The sequence below is a fragment of the Drosophila guanche genome, unplaced genomic scaffold (genome assembly GCF_900245975.1).
Source record: "Drosophila guanche unplaced genomic scaffold, DGUA_6, whole genome shotgun sequence".
Classification (NCBI taxonomy): Eukaryota; Metazoa; Arthropoda; class Insecta; order Diptera; family Drosophilidae; genus Drosophila; species Drosophila guanche.
Window position 1 is genome coordinate 2,165,563 of NW_022995748.1, and position 11,427 is coordinate 2,176,989.

Genomic DNA, 11,427 nt, shown 5'->3' on the forward strand with positions numbered 1-11,427 from the left:
TTCCGCAAGGTTCGCCGACACTTTCTGCCGTTCTACATGTTCAACGGGTTCTTGTGACAACGCAACGAACACCGTTACCAACTCTTGCGTTATAACAACTACAACAGCAGTAATGGAAATCAGAGGCGAGAGCTCACGGTAAGTGCAGATTTCAGCAACAACAACTTGACAGCCTTTAACTCTGCCTCTACTTGCTTGCACTAGCACAACAGCGCACTGGACAACCATGTAAACAGCAACGTGATAATAAATATAGATAACTGCGCGCCGTACAGTACCAGTGTAAGGGGAAATTTATTCAAAATGATTAAACGCTTAAAACTGATCTTCTTTTTCCGCTGATGTGGCAACCCAACCACACAGCGCACAGCTGATCGTCCGCTGCTCCATCGATCGCTGCAGCACCAGCGCCAGCAACAACGACGCGAACGCTTTTTATTCATCTTTCGGCTGTTTCGCGCGACGTTCGCTTTTGGTCTGGCTTTAGCCTGCGTCATCTTCGCGCTACAAACAATGGGCTGGATTTTTGCGGTGGTCTTGGCGCTCGTCGCCCTGCTGCTGACGCGGCCAGGCTGGCGCTGGTTCTACATAGCGGGAGCCACAGCCCAACGAGATTTAATGTGAGTCTAAATCGTAGTGGTCGCAGCCTCTGAAGCTGATGATAAGTTTACAATACCTCCCCAACTGGTGTGCATTTCAATACAATTCACATATTTCACATGTGTGTTTTTCCTTTGTGAATCCATTGAATCGAGGCGCTGTCTAACCGCAAGACCGAACGCCTGAGAAATCAGCAGAGTGCCGAGTACTTTGCCCATTTGTACCCCGCCTGCTGGCCACACACAGAAAACTTGTTTCCCGTGTAACTAGGTCGCCCGTCTCCAGCAGCCAGATCAAGTTTTCACGGAAAAACTGTAAAGAGAAAACTAAAACTCCACTGGTCTGAAGTTAATTTCATCGTCTGTTTGCTTAGTTAATTATGGATTTTCCATAAATTCGCTAATAATACGCATTACACGTTGGTACCAACAAGTCCATTGACTTCTTCAGGTTCAAGGTCGTTATGTGTAGGTAGCCACAGCCACAAAATTCACTTTTATTTACCATCGTATCCAATACGATCGTCATCGAGTGGCGCTGGCGCATACTAATTTGTCGGGTGCGTCAGGCGGAAGCCTCACTGGCACAGTTACCGCCTTCGACCACCGCCATTCGATATATCAGCGGCTGTTCTTGAAAACGTAGCCCACTAATACTCGTGCGAAGTCAATTAAAATGGCGGAAGTGTCGCCTCAAGCTTAGCTTTTCGGTGCTTGCCTTTGTTTTGAATGTCTAGGGCTAGGGGCTGGCAGGTCAAATTCCAGCTGCGATCGGAAAATCTTTTAGTCATTTTGTTCATATTTAGTTTACTCAGCGTATTTCGCTTTAGCGAGTCTCCGATCCAGTTCCATGCCAAGGCCAGCATGCTGGAACCGACACAGCAGATTCTTAAGATCAACTTCAAGTCGGGCCGGACAACCTTGGCAAGTTTTTGGATTGCTGCCGAACTTATCTCCGAACAAACATGTTCGGCAGTGCCAAAAATACCAAAACTAGCCACTCGAGGGGGGTCATAAGGCCTGATTAAAGCCCATTGAAAACATGGCTAACAAACGCAAGTAATCCCCATCGTTTGGCTGACAATCTTATCGATATGCTGCTGCCTCTCAAGCAGTGCAAAGTACGTTGAGTGCACAGCGAATTCAAATTGAGAGTCCCAAGTCGAGTGCAGAGTGGTGCCCTCACCTACCTATTGGATAGTGTTCTTTGCGAGCCTAAGCTATAAATTAAAATGAATACTTTAACGTTTGCATATAGAGCATATCGAATTGCTTTTATTTCATTAGTTCACGTTGCTTGCTTGGAGTACTTTATAGTTCTTATATGAAATGCTGATTCCAGTTTGGCTTGGAGGTATCAAGTGCAAAGTTCAATCTGAAAGGTTTCCTTTAAGCCAAGGTTGCAGCTGGAAGCCTTATCTGTGCATTTCTTCTGTACGTAGGTTTCCGTGTCTCTTGGTCGTATCACAAACTGGCCTGAATCTTTTATGGATTCATAATTACAGTCTGTCTTTCGATATCAGACATGTTTAAGGCCTCTTTCCCACTGTAGCCTCGACATCATTTTGAAGTTTGCATCTGTCTGGCAACCTCGTGCCGCAGCAGATAGTCCGGGGTTAAGTATTGGGGATTGGGTTTATCGCGGCGATTTATCTCGTGTGCAGTGCCGCTGCGATTTCGTTGTTTTGCTCTATTTTTAGTACTTTCAACCATTGACCATAAAACATTGCGATCGATAGGAAGAGATACGAGCGGCCATGTCATTGCTTATCGTTTGCTAATCGGCTTTTTTCCCCCTTCAAAATCCCACTCTAGTGCTCTGTGGGCCTACATCAAGCTGTTGCGTTACACGAAGCGACATGAGAGACTCAACTACACGGTAGCGGACGTATTCGAGCGGAATGTGAGAGCGCATCCCGAGAAGGTGGCCGTCGTTAGCGAGACGCAGCGATGGACCTTCCGGCAGGTGAACGAGCACGCCAACAAGGTGGCAAATGTGCTGCAGGCGCAAGGCTACAAGAAGGGCGATGTGGTGGCCCTGCTGTTGGAGAACCGCGCCGAGTATGTGGCCACCTGGCTGGGTCTGTCGAAGATCGGTGTGATTACGCCGCTAATCAACACGAATCTACGCGGACCCTCGCTGCTGCACAGCATCACTGTGGCCCACTGTTCGGCACTGATCTACGGCGAGGATTTCGTGGAGGCGGTGGCTGATGTTGCCAAGGACCTGCCCTCTGATCTGACGCTGTTCCAATACAACAACGAGAACAACAACAGCCAGACGCAGACGGACATCAAGCAGGCCAAAAATCTCAATGTTATGTTGGCCACGGCCAGCAAGGAGAAGCCCAACAAGACGCAAGTCAACCATCACGATAAATTGGTTTACATCTACACCTCCGGCACCACAGGACTGCCCAAGGCTGCTGTCATCTCCCATTCACGGTGCGTAACCCCTCTGCTTTGCCGCTTGTCTTCTGTTTCATATTTTCATTCATGACTTTGTAGCTATCTGTTCATTGCCGCTGGCATACACTACACCATGGGCTTCCAGGATGACGACACTTTTTACACGCCGCTGCCGCTGTATCACACCGCTGGCGGCATTATGTGCATGGGCCAGTCCGTGCTCTTTGGCTCAACCGTTTCCATTCGCAAGAAGTTCTCGGCCTCCAACTACTTTGCTGATTGCGCCAAGTTCAACGCGACAGTAAGTCCTTCATTTAATCACAATCTTATGGCTATAATTGTCACCTCTGTATTATGTTCTCCAGATTGGTCAGTACATTGGGGAAATGGCTCGCTATATACTGGCCACCAAGCCTTCGGACTACGATCGGAAGCATCGTGTGCGCCTCGTCTTTGGAAATGGATTGCGGCCGCAGATCTGGCCGCAGTTTGTGGAGCGCTTCGGCATCGCCAAGGTGGGAGAATTCTACGGAGCCACCGAGGGTAATGCGAATATTATGAATCACGACAACACTGTGGGCGCTATTGGATTCGTCTCGCGAATTCTGCCTAAAATCTATCCGATTTCCATTATTCGCGCCGATCCCGACACTGGAGAGCCCATTAGGAACAAGGACGGGCTCTGCGAGCTGTGCGCACCCAACGAGCCGGGCGTCTTTATTGGCAAGATTGTCAAGGGCAATCCGTCGCGCGAGTTTCTGGGCTACGTGGACGCCAAGGCCTCGGCCAAGAAGATTGTCAAGGATGTCTTCAAGCACGGCGACATGGCATTCCTTTCTGGTGACCTGCTGGTGGCCGACGAAAAGGGCTATTTGTACTTCAAGGATCGCACCGGCGACACCTTCCGCTGGAAGGGCGAAAACGTGTCCACCAGTGAGGTGGAGGCACAGGTCAGCAATGTGGCTGGCTACAAGGACACGGTTGTCTACGGCGTAACCATTCCCCACACTGAAGGCAGGGCTGGCATGGCTGCCATCTACGATCCCCAAAAGGAACTCGATCTTGACGTCTTTGCCGCCAATCTTGCCAAAACTTTGCCTGCCTATGCGCGGCCCCAGATTATTCGTTTGCTGACCAAAGTGGATCTGACTGGCACGTTCAAGCTGCGCAAGGTGGATCTGCAGAAGGAGGGCTACGATCCCAGTGTGGTCAAGGACGCGCTGTACTATCAGACGTCCAAGGGACGCTACGAGCTGCTCACGCCGCAAGTTTACGCGCAGGTCCAGAGCAACGAGATTCGCTTTTAGTGTGTCTGTTTTGCCTTTTGCCGATATGCTGTTAATTAATATGTAAGCTTCCCGCGAGTCGACTTAGTTCTTAGTTCAAAACCCAGCACTGGAGATGGGCCACTAGGCGAGTAAATTGTAGTCTTTCACTCACTCCCAGGCACTCACTCCTCTTCCATGCCAACTTGCACTTTGTTGTAGGCAAATCTTTTATATATTGTAGCAAATCGTAGTCTGAGCCTGAGTCTGGTATACGCATTTTGAATGCTTTTAGCCTGCTAAAAGAACCTTGTTAAGTGCAATTCTCGTTCGTTCGTCTCTTATTATTAGTCAGTTTTAGTGGCATTACACACTTCCATTTGCGCTGCTTTTCGCCTTTTGCCTCTGTACATACGAGAGAAGCTTTGTCAATGGCGAACGCCTTCTGATGCTTGTGTATCAAATAAAGTTTTTTTTCCTTCAATAATGATTGTATTTAAATGATCAGGGGGGAACTGCCTCCCCACCTGCATACAAATTCGCTGCTCAATTGGCAGCGCCAGACAGCTGTAGAGGCGAATGCGTTGACAATGCGCACACACACACACCATTCATATTGGTGTGCTTGTGTGTGTGGGAAACTTGAACTCTGCTGGCATTAAGCTTTAGAGTGCAGCCAAGGCATCCCCGCTAATGAGACGATTGTGTAATCCGCACCTGTGATTCATGAATAGTTTTGATAGTTAAATCTGTCAATCTGGTCTCCGTTAAATTGATTAAATAATATACGATAATATCATAGCATAGAATTCCTCAATTTATTCCAGCGTAATCGCTAAATGATCGTAGCGAAAACCGCAACGAAGAAACCGGCAATCAAGTAGTAATTATTTTTAATAAAATAGTATGACCCAAACAAGATATTCACGCCCCATTAATGGGCAGGTCAATCAGATTTTTATCGTACCAAGTAGGAAGCATTGTTAACAAATTAATTCCATCTTATTTGGCAAATTTTAGATCAGAAGTTCGTACATATTTACATATGTATGAATGTATGTACGCCTGTTCACCCATATATTTAGTCTTGGAAAGAATATACATAATTATTATAGTCATATTTGATATTGCACTGCTTAAGGTGGGTTCCGGTTCGGTTTTCTCACCGTTTCCTTGTTGTTCAAGCAAAGAGAGCCCTGCTGAATGGACCTAAAGCGATGACTGAGACGCTCTGGTGGTCCAGGCATCCATCGTTATATAGCGGTACATTGAAGATTTCCCCCAAAGCCGGGGGTTGCCCCCCAAAGGTACCCTAGTGTGAGGGTGGCTTGGGTGACAGCAATTGAAAGAGTAGTCGCTTTTATGACAAATGGCCATTTAGGTGTTAATTTAAAGTCTCGACCGATTAATATCGTCTTGACGACCGAGGCCGATTAGTATCGTTTGGGGTTTTTGTGTTGACTAAAAACGACTCTGCCGCCAAAAAGTTATAATTTGAGAAAAACCACAAATTGATTGCACGGATTTCCCCAAGATTTACACTGATATCCAACGGAGGTTTAAGTTATAAGCTTGAATAAGCCGCGAGCTTTAAAAGCTTCCAACTGCCAATACCCTAAATAATACCAACCGCAAAAGCACCTCCAGTAAGCACAAGCCAAGAACCGTTATCAGTTCAGCCAAGCGAAAGCCAACAACAAGCGAGTCTTTGAAACGCACTCGTCTGCAGTTGCATTACAACACGTGTGTTTGTGTGTGTGTCTCTGTGTCTGGGCAACAGATTATGCATCTGATCTGACGTACTGCCGTGTGTATAATTATTTCGATTTCGACGCAGGCACAAAGTCAGCTGCAATAACAAAATTGGTTTCCACTGCAACGATGACTGTTGCCGCGGTGCTCTTCTCGATCACGATACCCACAAAGGCGGAAGAGGAGCGTCTCAGAGATGTCTACTCCCAAGGGCCGAAAAGAGATGCACAGACAGCTACAGCAGTGGCCACATCCTCCGTCTCGACCGTTGAGACCTTGTCCACCATTCCCATCAGCGACTCGCGGAATGACTCTCCTGAGACTCCACAAATGGACAGCTTTTACAAGAGACGCAGCGACGTCTTGCCCACCATTCAAATCGAGGCGGTAAATGCCGGGTCCGCAGATCAGCTGCTGGACATGCCACTGGACACCGCACAGGAGCACGTGCTGCAGCAGATTCTTCGCAAATTTCACATCAGCCATGCCGTGTGGCTGAGCAGCATGGAGGGCACCCGCTATCACGTCAGCTTTTCGATGGATTTCGATGAGCAGTTTGAGAATCTTTACGAGGCGCTACAGGAGTGGGGCATAGGCGATCGTGAGGGCTCCACGGTGTCTGTGGTCAGCTGTCTGGCCAACAGATCTTATGTGCAGCGCGAGCAACTCGAGGAGGCGGATTCAACCACGAGCAGCGGCGAGTAATACCCTCCGCATAGACAATGGACGGATCATAGTAATCATAGTCTTCGTTTTAGAAACATTAATGCCCAGAAGACTGGTGCCTGGAATCGTTTTATGAACTCGGTGCGCTCTCGCCTGAATGTGGCCCAAATACTGCGAGACGTTCGTCAGGATGCGGCGATAACGTTCGACTTTTGCGTACTTCTCGTTTCGGCAGCGTGAGAAACTATTGATTGATTGTTGATATGCCAGTTCGGTGACCTTTTTGCATTCGTTTCAGAATTCTGGCCAGCTTCGGTTTGGTGGAGAACAGCACAATCTTTCTGGCTTCCAGCATGTTGATTTCCCCGCTGATGGGACCCATTATTGCTGCTATCTTTGGCACGGTAATCGAGGATCGTTCGCTGCGTCGCCTGGGCATGCTGAACGAGCTGATTGGCATATTGATAGCCACACTTGTGGGCTTCCTCTTTGGGCTGGTCGTCTGCACCACGGACAAGAAGTACGGCATTGGGGAAGGTCTCACCGAGGAGATGCTGTCGCGCTGTGACCTGCATTCGCTGATCGTCGGCGTCTTCACAGCGATTCCGTCTGGAGCTGCGGCAGCCATTGCCATACTCGGCGGGAATATTGGCTCCCTGGTGGGCGTGGCCATATCTGCCTCGCTGCTGCCTCCGGCTGTGAACTCTGGTCTACTGTGGGCCCTGGCCTGCATTTACAAGTTATTTGAGAACGACGACTCGCTCTATGTGGACGTGATCAAGTCTAGGAAATACTCGGAGAACCAGGCAAAGGAGCTGGCCGTGCTGGGCAGCATCAGCATGTGCCTGACCCTCTCCAACGTTCTGTGCGTTTACTCGGTAGGTATTTTGGTGCTGAAGGTAAAGGAGATAGCGCCGGTCATTGGACGTAAGAACAGGCAATTCTGGAAGCACGACATCAAGCTGGCACGTCAGTGCAAGGTGGAAACGGATGCGGAAATAATCGACGAGCTGCTGGCCAACCTGGCCACGGAGGACAAGCAAGCGATGGGCCTCAATAGAGACATTCTGCGTCACCTCGATGAAACGCTTTACCAGCACACATGGTCGCCGCTCAGCAATCGTCACAGCTCCGTTCATCCCCCCGGCTTCTCCACCATCCATCGCCTGGAGCAGCTATACACGAATCGAATAGGGAATCCTCCCGCAGAGCGTCGCCAGCGCCACAGCGTGACGAGCCGACCATCGCACAGGAGCAACGAAAACAGCCACCATCTGAGCCCACCACAGCCTGTGAGTCCTGCATACTTTTTGCTGGCCAGTTAAATAATTTCTCACTTCTTTCGATGCCGATCCCAGCGCCCTCGCTTTGCCAGTATGCCCTCGAGCTTGAGGAAGAACGAGCCGCCAGAAGAGACCATCATCCAGGTGGCCAGCTCCAAGCGCTTTACAGTCACACCTGCTCGAGAGGAGCGTTGAGAATTTATAGTTTCTTTGTGTTAAATGTCTACGTGTAATGATGAATCTTTGTGCAACAATTTTCAATAACAATTAGAAGTCCACACCCCCTGGGCCTTGCCGATCCGCCTTGACCTGAGCGCGACCTCGTTTGAGCTGAAGACGCTCGCGGGCTGCCCGCTCTTGTCGCCGGCGCACTCTTTCTAGTGTCTCCTCGCTGGGCGCTGCCACCTCAACTTCCTGGGCCCGGATGACGGTGCGCAGCTTCTCCAAGGCATCAGCCAGATTGAGCTGCTGGGAACGGCTGACGTCGCTCTTGACGTAGTAGTAGCCTTCCTTGGTGATCTTGTTTGCCAGCACCTTGAGCAGCTTCTGGCGCGTTTCTTCTGGTATCCACTGCGCCTCGGCCAGCTTGAAGCGAACGTCCACTTTGGTGTTCACGGTGTTTACGTGCTGGCCCCCAGGTCCAGAGCTGCGACTATAGGTAATCTCCAACTTATCCATAGGTATGTAGCCATTGAACTTGTTTGCACTCCCTGGGGGCTGTAATACAACGCTATAAGCAAGCAGTCGCCGAAAGAAGTAAATCTTACACTTACCGGCGGGGGCGGCGTATAGAGCTGCAGGCGTGCACTTGGGTAAATTTTGTCCAGCGACAAGTCGCTTTTGTAGGACAACTGTCGACCCAGGAGTGTTGAGCTGGTGCAAGTGGAGCTGCTTTGCCGCAGTACGCTTATAAAAGCACGCGTAATTTTATTCATTTTTAGCCAATTTTAACAATTTGTTACGAGATGGACTTATCGATAAAATATATCGGCACAACAATATACCGAAATATACCAACTCATTTTCAAAATATACCGTAAATATACCATATCGTAAATAATTTTCGTCGATTCAAATAGAAAGATAATGCTCTAGAGATATGGCTGGCGCAGTTGTTGTGCTCGACAATGGGGCATACACAGCCAAGGTGGGCCTGGCGAACCAGGAGGAGCCGCGAGTTGTCCCAAATTGCGTAATGAAGGCCAAGAGCGAGCGGCGGCGGGCGTTTGTGGGTAATCAAATCGAAGACTGCCGCGATACCTCGGCCCTGTTCTACATCCTGGCCTTTCAGCGTGGCTACCTGCTAAACTGGGAGACCCAGAAGACTGTGTGGGACTACATCTTCAGCAAGGAGGGCATCGGATGCAGCCTGGAAAATCGGATCATAGTCATAACGGAACCGCAGATGAACTTTCCCAGCGTGCAGGAGGCAATGCTGGAGATGCTCTTCGAGCAATATCATGTGGCCGGTGTTTATAAGACGACGGCAGCCGATCTGGCGGCCTTTAACTATGTCACCGACAGCAAGGAGCGCACCACGATGCAGACCCTCAACTGCATTATCATTGATGTTGGCTACAGCTTCACCCACATTGTGCCGTTTGTGCTGGGCAGGCGAGTGCTTGAGGGCATTCGTCGCATCGACATGGGTGGAAAGGCGCTGACTAATTACCTGAAGGAACTCATCTCCTACAGGCAGCTGAACATGATGGACGAGAGCCATGTGGTGAACCAGATCAAGGAGGATGTCTGCTTTGTGGCCGAGGACTTCAAGGAGGCCATGCGGGTGCATCAGTGCGAGCAGAAGCGCAAGGAGGTGGCCGTCGACTATGTCCTGCCCGACTTTACGACCAACAAGCGTGGCTATGTCCGGATACCGGCGCGGCCACGCATGGACGAGGAAACAATGCAGACAGTGCCGCTGTGTAACGAACGCTTCACCGTGCCCGAGCTGCTCTTCAATCCATCGAACATTGGCATCCAACAGGTGGGCATACCGGAGGCGGTGGTCGATTGCCTGAAGGCCTGTCCCTGGCAGGCCCATCGCGAGCTCTTGCTTAACGTTCTGATTGTGGGCGGCAGTGCTCAGTTTCCCGGCTTCCTGCCGCGACTCAAGAAGGATCTGCGCGCTCTGGTGCCCCACGATCTGGAGGTGTCGTACATCTGCCCCAAGGATCCAGTCCGCTATGCCTGGTACGGCGGCAGGAAGGTGGCCAAGAGTGCCAATTTCAAAGAATTAGTCTACACGCGCGACGAGTACGAGGAATTTGGAGTCCATGGGATAAACCAGCGGTGAACGGGATTTATTTTTACCAGAAAATGAGAACCTACCAAATGTATTTACGTGAGCACCCTTCTTATTTTTAAAAACAAACCTAAGATCGCTATCGATACGATATACAGTGCGATGCCTTTTAAGCGACTTAATTCAAATTACACAAAAACATTCCATAACCGTAACCGTAACACTTCGTTTAATAAATATTTAGCCGATTTCGTGTTAATACACATATATCCGTATATATCCTACCGTTTGGGCGTGTACTTTGTAATGGCTTTTCATGGCACAACAGTAATCATCAGGGAAACTGGTTTGACTAGTTTTTGCCTGCCTTTGTTTTGTGGGCTTTGAATACAAAGGAAGTACGATTGTAAGTGGTCCGTGGCACGAAGGAGTCGTTACAGGCCACCCTCTGGGGGTGGCAGCAGCAAGAGAGCAATAACAGCGAAATGCATTGAGCCCAATGCACACAGCCCACCACTGTGAGCAGTGGAAAGAATCATTACCAAAGGGAGTGGAATGGCAGACTCATGAAGCAACTATATAAGGAGGTCTCGTTACTCAGCGTTACTCGTCGTACTTCCTAATTTTCAGTGCTTGTTTGCTTGTCGACGCGGAAGGTTGGGCCCTCACAGCCCTTTCACTCGCACTTATTGACTGCATTGTCAGCTTCCCTAGTTTTTGCCGACGAGACCTCCTTATATAGTTGCTTCATGGGCAGACAGCTGCTGATAACATTATGCTCTTCTGGCGCGCGCTCTCTCTCTCTCTCGCGCCACGCTCTATTCATGAAGTAATTATATAAGGAGGTGCCGTCGGCAAAAGTGCTCTACTATCTATGCTGTTTGCAAGTGCGATTGAAAGAGCTCTGCGCTGTGTGAGTGAACCGAAACTATGAACAAGCTACTACTTGAAACTAGTCGTTATTTTGGCTTTTTTAGTAGATTTTGTAATTGCTTAGGCTCTTAATTCTAAAAAATCAAATTTTATTGGCCAAAATGGGAAAGTCATTTTCTGCGCTAATATGCTTAATATGGGGGGTTAATAGGGTTAAAAAAACAACGAAAAAATTCGTCCGCACACAACCTTTTGCATGAACAAGAGAGCACTGAACCTCTCTAGGCCGAACAAACCCGAACGCCGACACGACAGCATCACCTTATATAATTACT

General features: G+C 49.1%; 4 protein-coding genes across 5 annotated transcripts; 3 read left to right on the forward strand and 1 right to left on the reverse strand.

Moving 5' to 3' along the window:
- Positions 1-428: 428 nt before the first annotated feature.
- LOC117584092 (long-chain fatty acid transport protein 4) lies at positions 429-4,760 on the forward strand. The gene is made up of 4 exons (XM_034272840.1): positions 429-620; positions 2,415-3,044; positions 3,108-3,309; positions 3,374-4,760. The coding sequence occupies exons 1-4, from the start codon at positions 514-516 to the stop codon at positions 4,313-4,315; spliced, it is 1,881 nt and encodes a 626-aa protein (XP_034128731.1). The 5' UTR covers positions 429-513; the 3' UTR covers positions 4,316-4,760.
- A 1,207-nt stretch (positions 4,761-5,967) lies between these two features.
- On the forward strand, positions 5,968-8,252 carry LOC117584080. Its single transcript, XM_034272828.1, has 4 exons — positions 5,968-6,726; positions 6,784-6,927; positions 6,990-7,983; positions 8,050-8,252. Exons 1-4 carry the CDS (start codon positions 6,155-6,157, stop codon positions 8,167-8,169), a joined length of 1,830 nt encoding a protein of 609 aa, XP_034128719.1. The 5' UTR covers positions 5,968-6,154; the 3' UTR covers positions 8,170-8,252.
- On the reverse strand, positions 8,143-8,957 carry LOC117584087 (peptidyl-tRNA hydrolase ICT1, mitochondrial). Of its 2 annotated transcripts, none has more exons than XM_034272834.1 (2): positions 8,742-8,957; positions 8,143-8,691 (listed from the first exon to the last, which is right to left on the reverse strand). In XM_034272834.1, the coding sequence occupies exons 1-2, from the start codon at positions 8,907-8,909 to the stop codon at positions 8,242-8,244; spliced, it is 618 nt and encodes a 205-aa protein (XP_034128725.1). In that variant the 5' UTR covers positions 8,910-8,957; the 3' UTR covers positions 8,143-8,241. The 2 variants fall into 2 exon arrangements, with proteins under 2 accessions (XP_034128725.1, XP_034128726.1); XM_034272835.1 differs by having other exon boundaries at positions 8,748-8,956.
- Positions 8,958-9,036: 79 nt separating this feature from the next.
- On the forward strand, positions 9,037-10,486 carry LOC117584084 (actin-related protein 6-like). Its single transcript, XM_034272832.1, has one exon. It carries the CDS (start codon positions 9,074-9,076, stop codon positions 10,268-10,270), a length of 1,197 nt encoding a protein of 398 aa, XP_034128723.1. The 5' UTR covers positions 9,037-9,073; the 3' UTR covers positions 10,271-10,486.
- The last annotated feature ends 941 nt before the right edge of the window (positions 10,487-11,427 follow it).